The 24,852-nt window shown below is 46.1% G+C and overlaps 1 protein-coding gene across 1 annotated transcript in view; it reads left to right on the forward strand.

Annotated features, from left to right (window-relative positions):
* Nucleotides 1-23,806, forward strand: part of srcin1a (SRC kinase signaling inhibitor 1a) — a 47,147-nt gene extending 23,341 nt beyond the window's left edge. The window contains exons 7-23 of the mRNA XM_076086724.1: nucleotides 302-597; nucleotides 2,401-3,230; nucleotides 3,617-3,718; nucleotides 4,091-4,218; nucleotides 5,592-5,612; nucleotides 6,393-6,553; nucleotides 8,730-8,905; nucleotides 9,761-9,891; nucleotides 10,177-10,324; nucleotides 11,186-11,492; nucleotides 11,615-11,876; nucleotides 12,041-12,180; nucleotides 12,407-12,559; nucleotides 13,002-13,136; nucleotides 14,507-15,427; nucleotides 17,113-17,247; nucleotides 23,291-23,806. Of these exons, the coding sequence (XP_075942839.1) occupies nucleotides 302-597; nucleotides 2,401-3,230; nucleotides 3,617-3,718; nucleotides 4,091-4,218; nucleotides 5,592-5,612; nucleotides 6,393-6,553; nucleotides 8,730-8,905; nucleotides 9,761-9,891; nucleotides 10,177-10,324; nucleotides 11,186-11,492; nucleotides 11,615-11,876; nucleotides 12,041-12,180; nucleotides 12,407-12,559; nucleotides 13,002-13,136; nucleotides 14,507-15,427; nucleotides 17,113-17,247; nucleotides 23,291-23,806 (4,562 nt within the window). The remainder of the gene's footprint in view (nucleotides 1-301; nucleotides 598-2,400; nucleotides 3,231-3,616; nucleotides 3,719-4,090; nucleotides 4,219-5,591; nucleotides 5,613-6,392; nucleotides 6,554-8,729; nucleotides 8,906-9,760; nucleotides 9,892-10,176; nucleotides 10,325-11,185; nucleotides 11,493-11,614; nucleotides 11,877-12,040; nucleotides 12,181-12,406; nucleotides 12,560-13,001; nucleotides 13,137-14,506; nucleotides 15,428-17,112; nucleotides 17,248-23,290) is intronic.
* Nucleotides 23,807-24,852: the final 1,046 nt, after the last annotated feature.

Raw genomic sequence — 24,852 nt, forward strand, 5'->3', positions numbered from 1 at the left:
AGTAGTAATAAAAAAAAACCTACCTTACCTTAAACGTGCACCACAGCTATGAATCCTCACACAGCTACCACAGTCCTTTTCTCTGTCAGTGCTTATTCACGCTGACATCTGATGAAAATCATCATTATCTGGATGTCATAAACCAAAACACAGAACATCTTTATCATAATTGGCACCACTATATCTCTAAAAATGACAACAATAAAAATAAAATACTACAAGATTTGATAGAATTGCTTTTCCATCCGCCAAACCCGTCGCCGTCTGACTCAACCGTCTCTCCCGTATCGCTCTCTTCTAGGCGTGCTGTTCCTGCAGTACGGAGACGAGACGCGTCGCGTTCACATCACCCATGAGCTGAGCAGCCTGGACACGCTGCACGCTCTCATCGTGCACATGTTCCCCCAGAAGTTGACAGCAGGTATGCTGAAGTCACCCAACACGGCCATCCTGATAAAGGACGAGGCGCGCAACGTCTTCTACGAGCTGGAGGACGTCCGGGACATCCAGGACCGCAGCATCATCAAGGTTTTCCGCAAAGAGCCCATCTACGCTTCCTACCCTGCTGCTGCACACCTGGCTAACGGAGACCTGAGGGTGAGGAGGGGGGAGCTGGGGGAGTGGGGAGGTGAAGAGGTCAAACAGGGTTATTTTAGAGAGAGACAAAGCTGTCTGATCCGACAACTGAGCTGCCCAGCGAGAACCGCTATAATGCTCTGCCTGCACATAAAGAGCAGCGGTGTGTTTCTCTGGCACGGTAATGGTGTATTTTATATTTCAATGGTAACTTTGACAGGCCGTTGTGTGTATGTGGGTTAGTCATTTAACAGGTATTCCTCCTGGAAATGTATTTCTTATCTTCAAGTAGGCCATCTGTTGCTGTGCAGACACCGGAGAACAATGTTCCTCTGTGAAATGAGCATATTTTAACATCCGAAGCTATTTCTGCTTCAGTGAAGATCAAGGAAGCCTGAGGGAGACCTTTTTTTTCTAATTATTTCATACAAAACCGTGCTTACCATCTGCATTATATTCACACAATACTGAGAATACAACCGCAATTAGCCTTGCAAACAGGCAGCGTAAAACGATGCGTTTATGGTGTGTGCATGTGCTGCATGTTTTATGTGTTCGTGCATGTTTACGGTGTGTGTCTGAGGATACAAGAAAGAGAAAAGGAAAGAAAAGAGGTAGAGACACAGCTGACCAGCACCATCTGCACAATCTACATTTTAATACTCCCACAAACTGTTTAAAACCAGCAAATCTTAATGGCATGAATTTAAGCAACACATTTAATTTGGCAAAACTGAGAATCATCAGAGTTAATTATCATCATTTTACAGTAAGTGTGAGATGCACAGTCCATCTCTTCTTCATGACTGTTGGAGACTAAACGCAGGCTGCATCTTAACCAGCAGCTTGCCGTTCATTTGCTCCTGTGCAGGTTGTGTCCGGTGTTGTCTTGTGGAGCAACTTTGATCTATTTGCCTGTTTAAGTTGTGTCCATGAAGTTTGGGCGAACCCCCTCATATGGCTTTGTAAATATATAGGATGTATTTGTACCTGAGCATAACAGCTCAGTGTCAGAAACTCCAAGCTCCGGTGTTTTCTGTGTATTACATGATGCCGCATGCTAGTTAGCTAGAAACAGGGATGAGTTGAGCAAAAACGTTAGTTATGTGACGAAATCACAACAAGATGAAAACAGATGCAGAGGAGGGTTGAAAAAGCATCAGTTTTTGTTTAAGGACGTTATGATGAAAGGCAGGTAGAGGAAAATAATAGCTACGCCCACAAATACACAGTATTCAGTTGAATAGCTTTGTCTCTCTCACCACTCTGTTTCATAGAATAAAAACATGGATTTGAGATTGGACTCAATACCCGCTTGTAGTAATATAATGAGGCCTTCAAAAGACAAAGGAATTATAAATTTTCACCGAAATTAACTTTTTTTTAAATACAATTTTTTAATTATGGGAACCATCTGCTTGTTTTTCTTAGCGCATGCTGCCATGTTAAATATTTTACCTGAAGAGAACTCCTGACTATGATCTACGGGAGCTCAGGGAAGCGTTGGCAGCTCCTCGATAACCTAATTTAAAGTGAAAATCTATTTTCAAACATCATCGTGAATTCAAATTAATTGATGAAATCAAGCTATTGACAATCAAATAGGAATGTGTGACCAACTGAACACTTTTCATTTTGTTCAGTAACAGTTATCTTTGCTTCGGCGTTGATGTCATTTATTTAACAAAACAACAAGAAATACTTTTTTAGAGAATACGTTCTGCAGTTGGATTTATAATTGGTCTTCTGAGAAACTCTTCATCATCATCATGCGGCGACTCATCCGTACGTGTCCATGGTAACACTCATCCCTGCTCGTTTCAGAGGGAGATGGTGTACTCCTCTCGCGACTCCTCCCCAACCCACCGCATCAACACCCTCCCCTCCTCCACGGCCTCGGCGTCCTCCGGCTCCCCGTCGCGCTCGCGCCTCTCCTACAGCGGCGGCGGCGGCGGCGGCCGTCCTCCGTCCTTCACGGGGTCCCACTCCCAGCACGAGCAGCCCCGGCATGCCCACCATCCCCCGGCCGGCCACGGGGCCAACGCGGGCCTGTCTCCCTCGCCCAGCGCCATCCTGGAGCGCCGCGACGTCAAGCCTGACGAAGAAGTTTCTGCAAAAAATATGGCGCTGATGAAGAGCGAGGGGCTGTACGCAGATCCCTACAGCCTGATGCACGAGGGCCGCCTCAGCATCGCCTCCACCCAGTCGCTAGCTGCCATCGGAGACCCCTTTAGCTTCCCCGTTACCAGTGGCCTGTACCGCCGAGGCTCCGTGCGCTCCCTCAGCACCTACTCAGCCGCTGCTCTTCAAGGGGACCTGGAGGACTCCCTCTACAAGCCTGGAGGTTCGCTCTACTCTGACACGTACTCCTCGGCCACACTGGGAATGGGTTTTCGCATGCCGCCCTCATCCCCGCAGAAAATCCCTGACATGCAGATGAGGGACAGGGAGTCGTATTCCAGCTCACCCAGCAGAGCCTCACCTGTCAGGCAGAGCTTCCGCAAGGACTCGGCCTCCTCCTCCGTGTTTGTGGAGAGCCCGAAGTCGAGGCCCAGCTCCAGCTCAGAGCCTCTGTGTCTGACAGCCGGGGAGGGCGGCAGGGCCACGCCTGGCTTTGGTTCCTCGATGTCTGGACAGGACCCCGACAGCAGCAGGTCAGTACGAGTCTGTGTGGGGAATTTCATGAAGGTGTGTTGTACCGTTTAAAGGCGGACCTCATCAGCTTCTGGGCGACATGAACACAATATCATCTGCTCAATGCGGGAAATGTTTCTTTATTTGTGTTTTCTCTGTTTGGTTCACACTCAATCCTAATTCGGAGGATCACGAATTCCAAATGTCTTGAATTATTATACTTTTGATGGATGTTTTCTCTTAAACTTTGATTGTGACTTACTTGATTACAATTTTAAACCAAGTTTACAGGTACTTTTAAAGCTGTATTGCTCACTCTACAGCGCTGTGTGTCGCACATCTACGTGTTCATCGGCCTTTGTGCCGTCAGTGTTTAGTGATCGATCTGTGACAATTACATTTGCAGGGATCATCGTCTGGAGCGCATGGAGGCAATGGAGAAGCAGATAGCCAGCCTTACTGGCCTGGTCCAGAGTGTGCTGACCAGAGCACCAGACAGTGACAGCACGTAAGACCCTCCATTATCCCCCATTAACCCTCTAAAACTCACAGACACAGCTTCAGGTCAGACACATGGGCGGCATTATCAACAGGAGCGGCAGCAGGCTATTATCAGAGCCATTACGTTGTGTGACGACGGAGCACTAAACATTAGCTACAGGGCACAGTGCTATTGATTTATGCCTTGATACATAGAGATGTGAAACAAAGGTTTTCAGTAGGTTTTGAGTTTACACCTGGAACAGTGTTATCGTGGCACTCCGGCCTCACGAACACAGTAGAGGGCTCGTGAACAAGAAGATAACTTGTTAGCGTCCAGTAGTGGTGCTGTTAGCGTTAGCACTGTAATTGCCTTGCCCTGTGGCCGTTGATCCCTTAGATGCGGCCTGCTGCGTCTCTGCATGATGGCGGGCTGCCCTCCGGACCAAGGGATGGAGTTCTCACGGCCATTACCTTTCTCTTCCAGCGAGAAGACCGAAACCAACAGTGACGGCTCCGCCACTGGAAGTGAGTACAGCAGCGGGATTGGGGCCTGTGTTCGCAAACCTGCCTTCTTGTTACTCACTCCACTGATCATTTTTCTTTCATTTTACCTGAAAACAATGCACCGCAATTTAAAGGGGATGATGGACACAAACGAGCAGTGATGGGGACCTCCTGGTTTATAGGATTTATAGATCTATATGACTCTCTCACAATGGGAAGCTGGAAGCTGCAGTTAAGAATTGTGGAGTTGGTTATTTTAAGGGGCGTGGTTTGGTTCATGTGGTCCAAACCAGGAGAAAACTATTCTGCATAGTTGCCTTGTAGTTCTGGTCCAGTTTGCATTCACACTGCCTTTTAACTGAGGAACTAATCGCTGTAAATATGAAGTTAAACAGACTGACCGGTAACTAATTGATTTGACTGATCAGATTCTGGTGAATTCTTTTCATATCATGCTAAAATCTCGTTAACCGCACCAGAGTTCGATTGGCAGCTTTCACACACCGGCCCAAATGAACCGAATTTAACATGCAAAAAACACCAGAGTTTGTTTTAACTGATTCAAACTGGTTTCCACCTCATACATCACTCCCTTCTGTTTTTCCTCTTTCACGTTTTTTTTCCTCCAGAAGAGTTTCATTCCAAAGGACTCACTCACCTTTTAAATAAGAGACGGCTGGTCAAATCCACTTTATAGACTTGTTAAAGTTAGAGGCCATCGAGACTTTAGAGGAACAGTCCGGTGCACTAGAGAGACACTTGAGAATTGTCCTCCTCAGTCGGATAAGTATTTAATGAATTTCACCATTATGGGGTAGTTTTTAGCTCACTAAGCGAAAATACAGGAAGCAGGGGGGGAATGCTGGTGAGGCTCTGACGAACGTGAAAATATGAAACATAGAGGTGATAAGATTTGTGTTTAGAAGGTTTATTTCTCTTCTTACTATCTATGTGGTGGATGCATAGATAGTGAATTTAATGTTTATTTATCAAACTATCCGACTTTAATTTAAAAATATATATTTTTCAGCATAAAATATTTTAAATACTGATGATTGTGTAGCTCATACATAACGAAGCATTTCAGAAACAAATATAATTCCTCTCATTCCTGCTTCTGTCCCGCGTCCTTAATGTTGTAGCAGTTTTGGCACAAACAAAGCTTTTTGAAGGCAGACCTTCACAGGTTCGGGGCAAGGACGCGGTAGTCTTTGAAGCAGCCTCACACGTTGATACACTGCCAAAACACTCAGAGTCATTTTCTCTGGTGTAGTCTGTAAAGATTCTCTCCAGGATCATCATTCTGTAAATATCAACTTTTAAGACTTTCCTCTGACTCTCTGTCAGCCTCTCATTCATTTCTCGGTAACCGGCTCACTCTTTCTATATTCCAGCTGGACGGCTGAAGCAGAAAGGTAGTTGCCATCTCCTCCTCTATCGCCCTTTTTAATTTCTCCTCTCAGACATCTCTCATGGCTCTCTGCCCTCTGTATGGGTGTGTGGTGTAGCTGGGTAGCTGGCGGCGTCTATCCTCAAGTTTTCCTCCTGGCTGGTTTCCCAGAGAACAGATCCCCCCCCTCCTCCTCCTCCTCCTCCTCCTCCTCCTCCTCCTCCTCCCTCGCCCTGTCTCTGTCTCTACTTTTTGAATTTCTGCAAATTTCAAAAAAGTTGTTTTCGTCACAGACTTGGCTCTCCTTTGTAAATGTGTATGAGAGTGTGTGTGTGCGTGTGTTCAGGGGGCATACACAGTGTGTGTGTGTGTGTGTGTGTGAGAATAACCGAGGAGTCAATGGCCATACTCTCAAAGCCCTGTGTGAAGATAAGAGCATGGTTATCCCCCTGTGTGTCACTACTGAACAGACTAATTGCACTTCTATATGGCTTACTAATAGCATGAGCTCTCATTTCTCCCAGTGCGCTATTAGAGTTTTGTGAAAATGGTGCTGTTTTAGCATTCACACACTGTATTTGTTCCAGTGTGTGCCCAGATTTTCTATTGACGTACATTTCTTTGGGCCCGTATGCTGTGTGTGCTGTGTGTGTGTGTTTGTGTGTGTGTGTGTGTGTGTGTGTGTGTTTGTTCTGTGTCGCTCTGCGTGACTGAAAATCTCACGGGAGCACAGCCCAGCAAACTAATCAATTTGTTTCCCGACGACCTCCCGGTGACGCTCTGTGTCCCGCTCTGTGATTGGCAGCTCACACGCCGTCGGCTCCTCTGGCTCTGATGCCGCCGCCGCCTTCCAACACGACGCCGGTGAACAGCGCCGGGCGCCTGCAGATGCAGCTCCACCTGCACGGTCTGCAGCAGAACACCACCGACCTGCGCAAACAGCTCAGCCAGCTGCGCAAAATACAGGTACAAAGTATATCCAGAAAATCTGCTTTTTTAATGTTTCTTAAAGAGCCTGATCTCCCAAATAACAATAAATATTATTTACTATTGGTGGCATCTATCCATCAATATAGTTTTAGTTTCACTTCAAATATTTCTTTGATATTCTAGTTCATAATTTGTCTCCTTTTCCTTGTTGTTCGTTTATCTTTTGATATAGTTTTTATTCTGGTGAATCCTCATTCAATACAATCATTGTTTTATTCGTCTGATTGACTCTTTGTCCCTCATACCTCACAGAGTGTAAGACCACATTAACACTTTACATGTGGTTTGCTTTTGTTCCAGAGTTGGTTAAATTAGTCCTCAATATTATAATTCTTCTTTCTATGATGTCGAATGTATACTGTAAAGTATTTCAACACACATGTTGTGTACGCAGCATCGCTGGCTTTGATGTTTATTTGATCTTCTCTTCAATACTACACCTACAGTAAATAACACCTGCAGGTTCACATAACTGTACTGCATGACACATCGAGGTCATTGTACCCTTTGAGGATTTATGATAAAATAGAACGAGTGGAAGATAAAAGCTCCGTTCACACGGCATGGTATTCTACAGAAATACAAAATGTCATGACCGATTCAGAATCCGATTAAATGTCACGAAGTTAACGGAAATGTGGCGACGCTGTCCTCATTTATTCCATCTATCTGTGATGCCGGCGATGCCATGGTTACAGCAGGAAGAGATGGCGAGTTAATCGCTCTCAGCGGCAGAGAAGAAGAGAAAGGAGACGTAACAGGAGTGACAGATGATGGCCACGCAGTGCTTTTACTTGTTCCCTGACAGCAGTCACACGAGCTTCTTGAAATGGCTCAGCAGTGAGAGAGAGAGGGACAAACAATGGAAGCGGTGCTTGTATCCACAGAGGACAGTTTTGCTGTGTACCTGTACCTCTACGTGTACCTGTATGTGTACCTCTACGTGTACCTGTATGTGTACCTCTACGTGTACCTGTATGTGTACCTGTACGTGTACCTGTATGTGTACCTCTACGCGTACCTCTACGTGTACCTGTAAGTGTACCTCTACGTGTACCTGTAAGTGTACCTCTACGTGTACCTGTATGTGTACCTCTACGTGTACCTGTATGTGTACATGTACCTGTATGTGTACCTGTATGTGTACCTCTACGTGTACCTGTATGTGTACCTCTACGTGTACCTGTAAGTGTACCTCTACGTGTACCTGTATGTGTACCTGTATGTGTACCTGTATGTGTTACCTCTGCACCTGGACCTGTATAGATGCCCCATGGCGATGAATTTTACATGCTGCTCATGAATTATTCAGAGACGGTGTGCAGGAGAGACAGGCAACCGGGAGAGAGGGAGCTCAATGGATTTATTTTTCAGTATATATTAATTTTTTTTAAAATATATTATCATACTCCCTGTGTTTGGCTTGATTCCCCAGTTCCTGTGTTTCCCCAGTTCCAGTTGGTGGAACTGGGGAGTACCGGGTCATTTTAAATGTTGGTGATATCGGTGTCCCGTCTAACCTCCTGGAACATAAGGCCGATCAATTATTCATTTTTCTTGCTTACCAGGTGTTTTTCATCGCAGGGAGTTGTGTTACATGCAGTCGTCCTGTAGAATATTCCATTCAGAACACGGAGAGGGAGCTGAGTTCACGCTCACTGATTCTGTCCATAGACAGCCTTCGTTCTCCTCAGGGCAGCCCCGGCTTTCTGTGTTCGGAGAAACATTATAGGCTCTCTCACACACACACACACACACACGCCACAGAGGGAACTACTTGCTAGCAGTGCTTTTAAGGCTAAAGACTCACAAAGCAGTCTGATGCCAGGGTTGCTGGATGATACAAAAGCAGTCAGAGCAAAATGTTCTTGTGGCAGAGAAGGTCGCAGATTAGAAACAAGAGGCCACAGCCTTCCCTCAGCTACAGTCACTGTACATCACTGAGGGCTGTTTTGAAAAGCCTCAGGCGACTACGATTCTCCTCTTCGTTGTCCCGTTATCATGCTGCGATGATAGCCGATTTCATTAAAGTATTCTCACGAGGCTAGTGAGGATAACATTGATAAAATAGTCGAAATAGTCGCAGAGTGAACGAAGAAAGAGCAATATTTAATCTCTAACATTGTGTTTGAATGTGTGTGCGCGTGTGCAGATGGAGAACCAAAATTCGGTGCGAACTCTGCTGAAGCGGACAGAAGCGGAGCTGAAAGTGCGCGTGGCCGACGCCCTGAGGAAGCAGGAGGACCCTCTGCAGAGACAGCGCCTCCTGGTGGAGGAGGAGAGACTCAAGTACCTCAACGAGGAGGAGCTCATCATCCAGCAGCTCCAGTCAGTGACAGGATGATAATGTCTTCAGCTTTCTTAATAAATAATGATTCAAACATTAGTTATCAAAAGAAACATATACGCGCTTGAATTGAGCAGAATATACACGTAAGTTGACAGTTTAAGAGTCTTATCACATATTTCATAATTGCTTCATACGTGACAAAGTTCACATCTGTTTCGTAATTAGATGGCTCGCAGGGTGACGCCGCGATAGGATGAAATTGTAACTGTAATTAAGCCCGGCGTAGAGCAAGATGCTTATTAAGATCTGAGGTATGAGACGGTCCGGCAACTAATTGAAGTGACTGCAAAACCAGAGTCGAGAGCTACCTTGAGATTTAATAATCAGATGACTTGCATCTGTCTCACATGTGGAAATGTTCTGCTGGTAATAAGTCCTGGGTCTCACTTCCTGGATCTCACTCTGAGCGGCGTTTTGATTGCGGACTAATTGGTTGAACTGTTAGTCGATCTCTGCTAATCAGTGTCGGTTATTCAGCCTGGCTAATGGCCAATTTATTGTTTGGTTAATTATACATGGAGCTTTCATCCATTACATAACTTAAGGCGGAATTATATGACTTGAGGCGGAGCAGACCAGACACACGCTCACACATCAGAGCTGAACAAACTCACGTTTGTACAGATTCTCTATTCTAAAAGTTTTGAGCACCCGTCCACACTCCTCCAGTTCAGCTGTCCAGAACTGTTGCTCTCCCTGCCAGTTGATTGAGAGACAGTTTATTGGCTTTACTGAAACTCTTAACGGCATAATCCTCAGATAGATATTCAGTAAAATCTTTAAGTGTAGCAGAGGATTCCCTGGTGTTCAGCCTTCTGTCTGTTCCATCTCAGCGACCTGGAGAAGTCAGTGGAGGAGATCCAGAAGGAGTCGTCTGTCAACCACAAGCTGGTGACGGTGCAGGAGCTGGAGGAGAAGGCCACTCTTCTGAGAAAGCTGGGAGAAACACTCACAGAGCTGAAAAGTGAGTCATGCTGGCACATTTCACGTTCTGTGCACAAAACAGAAAACAGTCTTTTACTCAGACAGTTTATAAAGCGCTGATTATCTTTTAGTCACCCACAGCCAGCATGTCGAACAATTAATCAGTCTCAGATGTCTCATTGTCTTAATGAACCCGCTGACCATTTACAGCAGTTCAAACATGTTTCATTTGATTAACACAAAGGGCTTTTGACAAGTGGGATTGACTTGTTTTTGGGGGCGACATGGTTGGTTTCATGTGCTACTTCTCTTCCTGCTCCTGCAGATCAGTTCCCAGGCCTGCAGAGTAAGATGCGGGTGGTGCTGAGGGTCGAGGTGGAGGCCGTCAAATTCCTGAAAGAAGAGCCGCACAGGCTCGATGCCCTTTTAAAACGCTGCAAGAGTATAACCGACACCCTCGCCACCATGCGCAAGTATGAACCTGCTCAGTACCTTCATGTGCCAGACTTAAAGAAGCTGAATGTAGAAACAATTCTTAAAAACGTTTCCATCTTTAAGTCAATGTGCGGACAGATTTTAAGTAATCCGATAAATACTGATGGAGGTGCTTTTGTGCGATGCATTCTCACATGGTGACACTTATAGTGGAATATGTCCGACATTAGCTGACACGAAAACGCACCCATTTATAATTTGCGGAAGGCTTTTCCATTTGTACCTCGGCCAAAGAGATGATGTTTTCACCCCTCTTTATTTGTGAGTCAGCAGAACATTATGGATTTTCTTAAAATGTGGTGGACAGACGGGCCTCGGACCGAGGACAAATTGATTAGATATTGCTGTTGAATCGGTTTAGATATTTCCGCCATTAAACATTTATTGTTTTCAGCCAAAGCTCTTAAAACTAGCAGAGACAGAGAGATGATTTACAGTCATAATGCACGTGTTAGTCCTGAAGGGTGCATTCAAGCATCGAGTATTAGAGTGACCACCTGACTTTATGGGTAACACCCTGATGAAGGCTCTTTTCAGCCACATGAATAAATACTTTTAAAATGTGCCCTTCAGCATTCTGTCGTCTATCTCCTAATCAGCCGTGTGTCCAAAAAAGCACTGCACTTTCTGCTTTAATTAACCTCACTGATCAAAAGAGCTTCTCAAATTCATGTTTCTCTCATATTTGTGGATGAAAGAGAGAATTGGCAGAGGTTTTAAAAACGAAATTTGGCATTCAGCAGCAATTGTTTTGACTTCAAGTCATGGATTATTCATGCTTCTGTTTGTGTTACATTTCAAAGAGTTGTTTAATGAATTCATCGTCCGTGTCTTACCAGACAAGCCAATGACGGGGTGTGGAAGAAGCAGGAGGACTTCTCTAGTCCTTCATCAAAGCACAACAATGACTTGCGAAAGTTTTCAGACTTCGACATCTCCACCAGCCCACAGCTCACCATCAATGATCTTGGGGGAGGCAACAGCCTGTCCAACTGGAGCCCCCACTCCAGCCTCAGCCGAGGCCACGGGTCCCTGTCCGGTCCTCACAAGGACAATCATCCTCCTGTTCCCCACAAGGGCAAAGCCCTGGAGGAGCTGGAACGCCGGGCGTTAGCTGACAAAGCTTTATCCGTGGAGGTCCGACTGGTAGGAATTATTTTTTCTGTTTTTCACCAGAGTCTGCATTAAAAAAATCACATCACAACACCAGTCCTGCAACATTGTCTGTGTGTCTATAAAGTGTTTAAATCAGTCTCTGCACTCCACAGGCAGCAGAGCGGGACTGGGAGGAGAAGCGAGCCAGTCTGACCCAGTACAGCGCCCAGGACATCAACCGGTTGCTGGAGGAGACCCAGGCCGAGTTATTGAAAGCTATTCCGGACCTGGACTTTGCCGCCAAGCAGATCAAGCCCTCCTCCAACACACCATCCTCCCAGATCCTCCAAAGCGGGGTAGGAACCCCAGACCATCGCGTCAGCAAGCCCCAGCACAAGCTGTCCGGGAAAGAGGGAGGATCCAGGCGTGGCTCTGGTGAGATGGAGAGTTCAGTCTGCATCATTATTACTCGACATTCAATATCGAGTAAAGCAGGTTTTACACACCACACGTATTATAATGCCTACAAATGCCTCACAGCTTGTTCTAAAATGTACGAGTCCTTTCTCAAGATGCCCGAAATACTTTTTTTTTTGCAGATGAGCTGACAGTACCACGATATCGCACAGAGAAACCCTCCAAGTCTCCTCCTCCTCCTCCACCTCGACGCAGCTTCCCGTCTTCTCCGAGCATCACCAGCCGCAGCGGAGAGCCCCTCATTCCTGGAAAAAGTATAAAGGTAAGACGGAGAGAATTCACAAGCACACGGTTGTGAAATGTATGTGCATCACAAGAAGAAAGGATTGTGCAAACAAATGTTTGTTGTTCGAGCTAAGCTATTGTTTTAAGAATAATTCTTGTGAGATCCAAACACTGTGCGCTTGTCTATAAAAAGTTGAAGCTGCAGGCTTGGGACTCTGGCTTCAGATATGTTCAAAGCCTTTTTCTTGTATTTGCGATTGTAGAAGTCTGAATCTGAGGAGGCCGAAAGCCAGAAGCTGCACGTAAAACTGAGGAGGACCGTGTCTGAAAACCCCCGTCCTGCGTCTACACCCCCCACACTTGCCTCTGGGGACAAGGAGGAAGGAGAGGAGGAAAGAATTGCTGCCGAATTAGAGGTAAACTAAAACATGGGCTGTGTATTCTGTTGACTGTAACCTCAATTGGTTGTTGTTTAATGACTTGGAAAACTGCGCTCTTTTTTATTATTTGTTACGTCCACAATCTGCCACTGGTTTCTAGCGCTCACACATACTCACAAGCAGACATGCTCACCATCGTTTACCACATGTTCAAGCAGCAGGTGCCATATGTCCTCCCTGCCCCTGGCACCGGGAGAGCCCAAAGATCACATACTGCTCAGTCACACACATCATCACCCAGGGCCCACGGATCACAGACAGATGGACCCTGATGGCTGCTTGGACCGTGTTTGAGATGGCCTGCCTGAAATTTGATGGAGCACAGAGTCAACAAAAGCAGATTTTGGTTATTCAGTGGCTGCTGTGTTTGTGTCCTACAATTTATTACCGCTTTCAAACCTCCCTCTTGCCTCCCCAGCTGTTTGAGAGAGCCCCACTCAGGCTCGCTCTCCCCCTTTCCCTCCCCCTCCCCCTGTCTGTTAGCCCTCGCAGCAGGAAAAGTGTACCCCCCTGCAGACCGGACCTGTGGCCCTCTGAGGCCCCAGGCACTGAGGTAAAACACTCTGGCTGACCCTGAGTGCTGTGGATTGCTGCCCTCTGTCGACCTTTTTTGTCCTTTTCACCCCTCGTCCACACACAGAAACCACCGGCCACGGCTCAGCCTCAAGCCACATCCACTCCTCCTATCTCTTCAAACTAAACACAAAGTCTCACCTCAGCAGATACTGTTGCTCTTAATGTGTACTCATGCTGTGAATACACCAAAGCAAGGTCTTATTTCCACACAAGCCTGCCGTTTTGTAATTGCATTACGCGTCTCAAACTGGTGAGGAGACACTGAATAACCATGTTTAACCAACCACCGCGTGTGATCATTTGCACACACACAACTTGAAGTTAAGTAGCATTAATCATTTTTGGTCATTTTGGGACATTAAAACATTACAAACTGACTGATATACATTCATCAGCTTGTCACTGGCTTATAAAGTTGTCAGGTTAGCAGACGGCTGCATACTTACACATCCAGCAGGCGAGGAGCAACATTTGCATTAATTTGAGGGCTAACTTCCTCACCACCTCATGACTTAGATTATTACACGTGACTTGATCTTCCCCAACACCTGAAGTATCTTAAATGTGCTTAACTGGAAATATATCTGCTTGTGTTTCTGCGACTCAACCATAAATCCGTTGTGCTGTAAACCAAAACAATCTGCTACAGGAAGCTAAAAAGTTCAGCTTAAATAGTTACTGTGGATAGAAAACTTGGGTGGGGATTTTTGTGATTTTGGCATCTTTTTAAAGTTTAACATCTTTCTTTATTTTATTTAATGTGGAAATGAAGAATATTGATTAATGCAGGTTTAACTTTGCATAGAATATAAAGAACCACAGTGTTATTAAGTTATCAAGAGCACTTTGGACACAAACTTGTATACACATTGAGTTCCTTTGTGTTCTGCAGTGGGTTTACAGTGGATCTTGTGGTGTTTTTTGTGTTAGACCAGCAGTGGAAACTTGCTGGACTGCTCCACACTTAAGAGAGAGCTGCATTTTTTATTGTACATTTTCATATTTTTATTTTAAATTATGTCTTTATGCTTTTGCACTGTTTACTATTATGCACCAATCGCCAATTCCTTGCATGTGCAAACATACTTGGAAACCGTTTCTGATTCTGATTCACAGGCAGCACATCAGAAGCAACAGTAGGAGCCCACACATGTTAAACTGATGCTTATGTTCACAGGACGTTATCGAGACAAACATTACATACCAGCTGCTAAAATCGCTCCCTCTTCTATCTTTTGGTTGTCTGAGTTTGCAGTGATCTCACGCAGCAAGTTGTTGGATTGTACTGCAGCTAAGTCCAGTTCAGTGTGTTTGAATGTAAACCTCAAGTGCTTTCCTCATTTGTAGGGAAGCCGCTTGTCTCCCGTCCCCAACGTCGTGTTGACAGAGTGTTTGCCAGCGTCGCCCACTGCCTCAGAGGATCCTGTCAGAGATACAGCAAATGAGCCTGTAGACGAGAGTCCATCACGAGATTGGACCGCTCATCCCACCGCCTACCAGACTAGATTTTCAAAAGAAAGGGATTCCTCTGGAAGCCCTCCTCAGCGAGAGTGCTGTTTTAAGGAGGAAGTGGAGTTAAAACTGGAAGTTGCCCTGCTCTTGACAGAGCTGGAGGTCAGGGTGGTGTCTCCCGTTGAGGCCCAGGAGCTCAGCAGGACTTTAGGACAAGCTCTGCAGACCCTGATCATCTCACCGCACACTAATGAAGTCCCTGAGGTCCAGCTGAGAGGCCGGCCTCTCCTCGTGCTCCTCAGAGAGGGGAAAACAGTCAGGGATGCCTACAGGCTGCTGCATTCCCTTTTGGACTCATCCAAGCCGGTGCCCAAACCCAGAATGAAATCCCCCCTCCGCTCGGGCCAGCAGAGCTCTCTGGTGGAGGCTCTGAGGAGAGGGATGGAGACGGGGGATAGAGTGCTGACATTTCACCACAACGCCGAAATCAAGATTCCTGAGGTGCAGCAGAAATCGGCAAACGTGAAGTCCAGTGGGTCAGATCTCTCTGTGGACAGTCCATCCAACCGGAGCCAGAGGAAAGCGAGAGATGACATCCGGTGCAGCGCCTACAGGCGGATGGACAGCTTGGAGGAAACTATCCGTGAGCTGGAGAACACCTTGATAGAGATCAGTGGCCATCCAACTGCAGAGCAGCTCTACACCGAGACGACCGCAGAAAGCACTCCCGTACAGGTGACGGGCGGTCCGACCTCGGAGACCAAGAAGCCACCGGTCCCACCCAAGCCGTCCTCTTTCAGCCCGGCATCGATCCAGGTTCATTGCTTTCGCCTGCTGTGCAGATTCCTGCTCTGAAGCAGCATGCTCTGTCTTCTGTCTTCGCTGCTTCTCTCTGGGTGTCTGTTGGAACTTGACTTTCTATCTTCTGATGTCTGCTCCCTGGCAAAATCGGCATTTAATTTTGTGAAATCGAAAATATGTGATAGGGGACAGACAACAGACTTCCTCTGTACTTGTCTGCTCTGCGATCAGTGCTGGAGATGCTTTCCTGCTGAGCCCAGAGCTGTTCATTGTTTCTCTATCGATCTGTCCTGACATCTGTTTTCTGTCTGTAAATAACCAAGCCACCTTTTGTGACACCAAAATAAGACGAATGCATAGATAATACAAGTATCTTAATTTTGTTCTCTTTTTTTTCCTCCTCTCTACATGTTCACTCGATCTTCTCATCTTTGTTTTGTCTTGTTATCAAGTCTCAGAAATGGTTTTAAACATAATAATGTTCAAGGTACATCAGCAGTATTTAATCAAGTTTAAATGTATATTTATGTATTGCGTCACATTATACACACCAAAGGTTACACAGTGAATTTGTGTTTCCAGAACAAAGAGTAACTTAACTATGAATCTTACTACCCAGGAACCTGTATGAAGACAGAACACCGGAGCCAAATATCACTTCTAATGCACCTCTCGTTAATATCTAATGACCACGTGTTGCCTTCTTTCAACTCGCCTCCAGTTGAGCGTAACACAACAAAAGATTAGCGATAATCAAAAGACTTGTGTGAGCTGCCACATAGCAGCGAGGTGTGTTGACAGTAGTATTCCCTGTTGCTGTGAACGCCTCCCACTCAGGGCAGGGATGCGATAATTGACAGTCGCACTCTCACGGCGAGTTCCAGCCCTTCTGATGTGGAGACGGGGAGCGTTCCCGTAGGCACGGCTGAGCATTACAGTGTCTTCACACATTATTTCGTCACTCCAACTTCACCCGCCTTCAACATTTCAACACTCTTCCTACTCTTGTCCGACGTTTACTAACCAAATTCCCGCTGACAAGTGATCCCCTCTCAAGCCCCATTACGGTTGAGTTTTTAATCAGCACTTTAAATAAAACATGGGAGATGCTGAATATTTTATGTCCGCATTTCAAAATTCAACAGGAGAAAAGGCTCAGAAGGAAGACAGACAGCTCTCTTTGTCTTTAATTACCGTGGCAGAGACAGATCGGCTATCTGACGCCACTACAGTTCTTCTTTTATTAGTTTTTCTTTCAGCTAATGTCTCTGTGTGCAGAAGAGGCACAGTAGGGGTGGGAATTCGACTGAATGTGTTTGTTTTTGTGCGTATTAGAGAGCAACTCAGCGGGAAAGATCATTTAGCGCGCTGCCTCGTGGATCCTGCGGTGAGGCCCGGGCTACGCAACGTCAGTTTTGATGCTGCGTTTCTATATTCTCGTCTTTGTCATTTTCTCCTCATGGATGGTGAAACTCTGTGAAGCGGATTGTTCAGTTGCATCGGCTACAAGCTCTGATCTAAAAAACCTCGTTGGTCACAGGGGAGAGGCTCGCTTGCTGGAATCGAACACTGTACGGAGCTGATGTGTGTCTGATGTGTGCGTGATGCGTAAACTAAAGGCGCTGAAGAGGAGAAGTGAAATGTATGAACATGTACTGTGTGGCCAAGGTCTGATTCACATGCCTCTCCTCTCCTTTCAGGGGGGGAATAGTTCAAGCGTTAAGCTCCTCCACTCCTCAGCTGCCTCCAAACTGAAGCACCTGCAGCAGAACAGCACAGACAAGACTAAAAGTGGCAGGAGAGAGGACTTCCTGAAGATCCAGGGCCAGCACCAGGTATTTCCCTTATATTTAGCTCCGTCGAGGCCAAAGCACGCTTGATCTGGCAGCGCGTCAGCAGACTGACACGGTATCTTTCAGACACACTCGGTATCGGTCGCCTTATGAGGCGGTGGCAGCCGAGGCCGTAACCGTTTTTCAGGAATTTTAAAAGAAGTCTTGCACAGAAGATCATACGAGTGAAGATGATGAAAAATAGCGTTTTGCTTTTGCCCTCTATCTGAAACTGGGGCAAAGAGAGGAAATGATCCGTGCCTGCTATAAATCAAGATAGATGGGAGAGAGAGAGGTTGTTTTTTTACATATACTTGCAAATTCGGTGACCTTGTTCTTGATATAGAAACATGCTTTGTCGTAAAGGTGGTGGCACCTTCACACACCTTCAGGTCTCCTGAAAAGCCATGCAAGCCCGTCTGTCTGTTGCACACCAGATCAAGCATGCTTTGGCCTTCACCATCACGCTCCACCTCCACTCAGTCCTCCTCTTGCTCCACACAACTACTGCACGTCCCCACAATGCTCCACTAAGAGCTAACGTTTCACATCATGTGTAATATTTAATATATCTGCTTTCTCGTGAACGCATCATCTCATAAACGCTGACAGGGAATTTCTCCAGATTTGGCACAAACGTCCGCATGGCCATAACCTAGGAACTCATATGCTAATTATGACAATTTCACACAGAGGTCTCGCAGGATAAAATGATAAAGTGACAGTTTGGACAGACATGGATGTAAACTGAGACGGGCGTTATTTCTAGCCATTTTTGAAAGACTATGGCGATGAATATTTAAATTTAAAACCAGTTTAGCTGAAGATCGTTAATTCTTTGATGGCACAGTCACATTGTTGTGACAGTCTCATTATCAGAGTTTGTGGAAATAGATCAAAGAGTCCTCTGCAGGATTTCTGTCCCACAGAGAGACACGACGTGTGTCAGACAGGTGACACTGGTGAAGGATACGCGCTTCAATTAAATACACTTTTCATCTCTGGAAATCTTAAACCCTCTCTAATTATAGTATCTACACCAATTAAAACAAGTTGTAACATAAAACACCTCTACTTAGCATTGTGCATCATCATGACAGACCTGTTTAAGTCGTGGATTCTGTTCATTCGGTCTAGAAATCAGCCCGGTCACCTTCAAAAATGCTGAGTTGAAGTCCGGAGCCTATTATATTTAATTATAACGGGCACTAGAAATGTTAAACGACTGAAGTTCAATATCAGGAGAACTTGAAAACTCCCTGATGAAGCCTCTTTCTATACATGCGTTGTTGTACATTTGCCTGATAGCTGGCTCAACACATTTTTTGATTAGTTTTAATTCGCCAGCATCTCGGTCGTAATAAATAAGGTGAAGGGCTGGACATAAAGACGCTTGATGGCCTCCGAAGGCGAGGAAATTGAACTATTGAAGCATGTCAGTCCACTATAGCCAAAAGAAGATTTTTGCACCACGCCTGTGCACTGGGGGGAAAAAGCTTAATGTCAGTGTAATTTGAAAAATAACAGGCGCGGTGGAGTGAACCTAAACCTCCATACCCCACTGAATTTGACAGAGCATTCAGACTCAAATTCAGTCTTGGAGATTGCAGAGAAATGAACGCGTTAGGCGGAGAGGGAGAGATTGGAGAGATGGGGACGTAATGAAGCTTTGGTCTCCTCAGACTGAGAGAAGATTGGGAGGAATCTCTGCACTGCCGTGCAATAATCGCCCCTTGAGTCACTGGCAATCACTGATTATTCAATATGAAGAGGACAGCTCTCTCTTTTCCCCACCATTAAGCCCTTCATGTTTCCTCTCCTTTATGTCTCTTTCCGTCTTCCATTTTCTTTACTCTGCAACGCTGCCCGTGTCTCCTCTTCACTGTTCCCCCGTCAGTCGCTCTCATTCCCTGTGACTTGAACTTAGAGTGGATTCCTACACTTGTCTAATGAAAGCAAAATTACTCCCTATGTTTCATAATGACACTCGTCGCTGTATGCGTGAAAAGCGCCGTGCTCAAAGGGACAGTGGGCACTCAAAGCTAATTGTCAGCGTGGGAAGTCGGTACCGAGCCGCTTAGTTTAGCCGTTTAATGACGGAAAGAAACAAAGAACCAGCTGACTCAAAAAAAACAAACACAAGAGAGTAAACAGTCAGCTGTGGCAGCGCTCACAATAACTGCATTTTGTGGCATTTTGAAGTAAGAGGTCAAGTAGTCCACTGTTAGTGCACCAGTAGGAGGTTTGGAGAGCACAGACCATTCGTTAGGAAAGAGGAGGACTCAAAGAGGACTCAAAGTGGAGGACTCGTTTCTAGAATCTACTGCAGACGCACAATTCGACATTGTCAAATAATTGATATTAAATAAAAGTGTAACAGAGAAATTGGCTTTTTTTTTAAAAAGGACATCTTGAAATTGTTAAAATGAACGATGAAATGACGTCACATAATAATGAGTTCAGTTTAACTTATATCTTGAATTATGTAACTAATTCTTGTCTTAATAAAATATTTCACATATATTTTCATGGTTATTTCATAATAACTTTATTCATGTATTATTGAACTCTTTGGGGTTCAAATATACTTGAAGTGTGACCTCTGTTGAGCGTGCCGTGCCGTGTACTGTCGCATGAGAGCGGTTGAAAAGGCCAACACAAATATTTCAGCACTCTATTCAAACCTTAATGAAGCACGATGCCGAGAATCTAGCGTCGTGTTTTTTAGTTTCCACGAGCTGTTGCTTTGGAAATCGCTCCCGTCTTTAATGTCAGACCAAGAAAACAGCGCAGATCCTTCCTGACTATTGAGCTCACAGACAGAAAACAGCTAAATATGTCTCATAAATCATTTAAAATTCAGTATGATGAAACAGCTGAGCATGGACCATGCTGGAGAAAACCCCACTGATTATCGTCTCTTCATCTCATTTGTACTTCACCTGGTGTGTTTTTTAACCCGCCACTGACATTGTGCTCGTGATCTCTTTGAAGAAAAACCCTAATTATGTCAAAAAACCTAAAATATCAGCATTCTTCATTCTTTTTCAAGCCGGTTATTGTTCCAGAATAAATTTGTGCCGAATGTGTCAAAACAGCCACAGTCACGTGTCGTTCAAGGATCCACATATTTATGCCTTATTGTTGAGCTGTAACCTATAAACTATCCACCTCAGTGCTTCCCCTCGCCCTCATTTCTCCTCCAAACTCACACCTGCTGAACACACTTGTGACTGAATCTGTTGTTCTGACAATCAGACGTGGGTGACCTCTCCGCTCGCCCCACAGATGAAGGTAATGGTGTCTCTTCTCTTAAACCTTTCCCGGACATAATTCCCTCAATGTGACCCCAAAACTTTCACCCAACATTGTTCCCATCTGTGTTTTCTCTTTTGTTTCCTCTGGTCACATGATCACTGACATTTCTAGGGCATTTTGAACCACTTCAGGCTCTCTCTGTGGTCCTTATTCCCAGCTCAAAGATCTAAATGTATAAACACCTTCAGCATCAGTGGCTTTATCAACACGATGACGGAGACATTTCCTAGCAATTCAGATGAAAGGCAGCCGGTGCACATTAACATGTGATGAAAGCCAGCTGGAGGAACAGTTAAACATTTTAAGACATCACTGTGTACCATCTGCAATCAGCCAAAACAAGATGCACTGGCACCATTTTGGAGTTTAATGTGTGTCCTGCGTTTAGCAATGCCAATTCCGAATTACGTTTTTTTTTTCCCTCATCAAGATATGTGGACTGAATGAACATTGTGCCATTCATTTTATGGTAATTTGGGATTTTGGCATAGCAGCTTTAGCTTTAGCACCAGGGGTGGCCAATCAGATTCCAGGGGTTAAGCCTTGTCACACTAGTTTACTTTATCATCAGAGACAAAAAGCAGCATTAAAGGGATATTTTGGATGTTTTGAAGTGAGATTGTATGAGGTACTTATTCATAGTCAGTGTATTATTTACAGTAGATTCGGAGATACCGACAAGAGTAGCAGCACAGGAAGCAAAGCAATGTCCTGCTGTGGACGGGGGGGGGGGTAGCAGCAAAATGTGTTTTAGCCTCCTAAAAACAATAAACTACGTTTTGCTGCTGCCTCCGTCCACAGCGGTACATGTCTTTACTCCTGTGCTGGTACTCCTGTCTGTTTGGGCGCGTGTTGATTGCCAACTACTGTGAATAATACGCTGACTATGGATAAGTACCTCATACACCACTTCAAAACATCCCAACTAGCCCTCTAATGCTGAAGTCTTTTGTCAGTTCATGCTCTGATGCTATCTGTGTGTGTGTTAATTGCGGGAGTTTAAATTAACAGAGCCTCTGTGGTGGTGCTCAGGCTGCCCGCTCGCTAAAGCTTTACTCAGATATGTAACCCATCAATCCAGGCATGAGGATCCTTCAAATCAATGTGCTGGACAACAGACAGTTCAAAGACACAATTTCTCCCCGTTTGCTTTGGCACAGATCAAGGTGGGCACGACAATGTGAGTCACTTTCATGCCACGAAACCCTATTTCCATTTCCCGTTTGACCCTCTCATTACTTCTGGCGGTGAAACAGGCCAGTTAAATGTGCTGGCCGTGAGGCCGGGGGTTTTGTGAAGACCTATCCTGGGAGGCTGTGGTTTGGCAGGCAGCTCCGGTGTGCGTGAGATGAAGAGCGGCCACTCTGCTGCACTCACAGACCAGAAATAAATGTGTCGGCCAGGCTTGAGAGGAGTTCCTCAAGCAGAAGGAACAGTCCCGCTCTCTGGAGACGGTTGGCAGCACAGGCCTCTGGAACTGCTACAGAGCAGGTGAAAGCCTCCCAGCGGTGGCCGTCTAGACCGGCACACCTGCTCTCCTTTCATACAGAACTAAACCCCATAATCCCTAAACAAACGCCTTTTTAAAACTTTTACAGCCACTGCAAAAACTCTCCTGTCGCTTCTTATGAAAAGCTCAAATAAAAACTTCCCTAAAGTGTAAAATACTTAATAATAAAAAGCGAAGTTTGGCTCTTTCTCGCTCTTATCTCAACACTCTGGTGTATTTTACTTCATCTGACCCCTGCAGATAAAACCTACAAACTGTTTGTGACAGATGCATTCACCTGAACTCCACCTGCAAAAGAGAGACGAATACATGCTGTGTGAAATGTGTTCCCCACCAGTTTCATCCTGCTGGAACAGTGCCACCTAGTGGCTCGTTCCAGCATTACATGAAGGGACTGTGACGCTGCCCGTCGGTCTGAATATTTTGCATTTTTTTTTTAATGAGTAAAAGTCATTAAAACGTGTCAAAATAAAAGTTGGTCAACACCAGTGTGATTTACATTGTCACGTAGTGTTGCACCGCATCACAAACGGTGTGTTTATCAGTGGTCTGGTCAGCATGTGTGGAAGGCAGCCGGTCTCACGGCCTGCACCACACATGCTGATGTCAACCTGAATAACGATCTCCTGTGTTTGTCTCTTGTTCTGTTCCCCCCCCCCCCCCCCCCTTACCCCTCCACTACCCGTTTCTTCCGGCATTCGTTCCTGTGATCAACCTCACCCGCCCCGTGTGAACCCGTGCCGCCCTGCAACCCCCCCCCCCCCCCCCCCACCGTCCTGCCCTGCTACTGTGACCCTGCAGCAGTGAGCGACCTGTCCGTGTCCAGCCTCTTTAGCGTCCTTCTCCTCCTGTCCGCCTGAGAGAGCGACACACATCCATCTGCCCCCCCCCCCCCCCCCCCCCCTCCCCTTTTTTTTTTACTTTGATCAGCTTCTTTCACATCTCCAGTGTTTACTCCAAAGTCTACACTGAACCCCAGCCTGTATGCATGTGTGTGTGTGTGTGTGTGTGTGTGCGTGCGCGTGTGTGTGTGTGTGTGCAAGCATGCATGCACGGGCATGTTTGACGGTGATGGTAAGGGAAAGTGCTGCGGGGGGGGGGGGGGACAGTGCCCAGCCAATTTGAAGACTTCAATTTTTCATGGTTTTCCCTTTGATCCCTGAAAACCTCCACCCCCCCCCTTCCTCCCCCTCTTCTGTGTCCCCGCTCTACCTGAAGGCCTTGGGGAGCAACAGCAGCATTGAGCCATACCTCTCTGGTATCAAAACGGGACTTCTCTCAGGCCGAGTGACCTCACCTGCAGCAGCGTTCGCCCCCGGCCTGAGGAAGTACCCCCAGGAGGGAGCGAAGCCCTCCCTCACACCCTCCTCCAGCCAAGCGAAGGCCCTGCTGGTGAGCCTGTCAGCCTCCGGTCTGAGCGCCGAGGCCCTGCTCCTCTCCTCCACCCTCCGCCATCGCCGCCTTCTACGTGAGCAGCAGCGAGCCTCCTCCTTGCCCCTGCCCCGCAGCCGGTCCTCCCCCACTACTCCCACTGCTTCCTCCCCCTCCTCTTCCTCTTCCCCCACCACCCCGACTCCTTCCCTGTCTCCCTCCTCTCCCACCTCTTGGGGTTCCCTCGCCCTCTCCCCTGCTGCGGCTCCCAAACCCAGCGGTTGTAGCTCCAGCCTCAACAGCTGCAAGGAGGGTGGCGGCGAGCATGTGAATACGGACCTCGCCTCTGGCAACTCTCGGTAATGAGGAGGAGGAGGAGGAGGAGGAGGAGGACATGGGAGACTTCAAGCACCATCACATCATGAACCATAAAGAGAAAACAACTGCATTATGGGAAATTCCAGCGTTGTTTGGTGTCCTATTTTCTTTCAGGACTTTTTTCTCTTCTTTATTTCTCCTCTCTCTACTTTTGGCCTCTCCAGTATGTTTTCATATTTTCATGGCAAGAACAACCGCACTGTAAACGGAGTCACGAGTTTCCTGCTCTGATCCGGGTCCTCTGCAGTTCTCCCACGCCGTCGTACTGCCAGTTTGCCAGATAGCGAGTGCACAAACGGGGCTCCCCCTCCTACCAGCTGCCTGCTGCAAGCTGATGTGGTCTGGATGGATTTACGGGCAGTAGCAGTCTCATATAGACCCTCACTCACTGGGGTTCTTAGTGGAGTAGACATCATTTCTAGACTGTGACTTTTATCATAGAAAATAGAGCTGCAATAATCACCAAGTGAGTCCAGTAGTTGTGTGTGTTCAGGATAATGTTGCTCTCACTTACCCGCATCACCTGGCAGAATGTGCTCAGAAAAAAACTAAAAAAAACCTAAAGTAGATCAAGGTGATGATTGTGGTTTCACACTGTTTTGTGTTAAAAGGGCATTTGTGGCTTTTCTGGCATCGCCTGTGTTTTGAACTCTGAACTGGTGCTATATTTTCCCCTCCGTCTGTACACACTGTGTAAAGAGTTTACATGATTGTCCTCACTCCCCAGACTTTGACCTGCGCTTTGTTTAACGTGTACATTCCACCGTCTGACTTTGATTTCTCGACGCGCTGTTTGAATATTTATATGCCTCCCTACAGAATGAAGTCCTTGCATCGAAGATGAGGAACGATTATGAGGAAATGTTCGACTTAAAAGTGTATTCACAAAAGCACATTGTAGGGAGCAGTGTTATAACAGCACATGTCTATTTATAATGGAAGCAGGAGGCACAGAAACAGGAGGGAAGAATGCGAGCGGTGAATTGTATAGACGTGTTGAATTTCTCTATATGTGTATTAACTAGTTAATT

The sequence above is a fragment of the Anarhichas minor genome, unplaced genomic scaffold (assembly GCF_050575085.1).
Source record: "Anarhichas minor isolate MPS153535 unplaced genomic scaffold, ASM5057508v1 ptg000007l, whole genome shotgun sequence".
In the NCBI taxonomy this organism is placed as follows: Eukaryota; Metazoa; Chordata; class Actinopteri; order Perciformes; family Anarhichadidae; genus Anarhichas; species Anarhichas minor.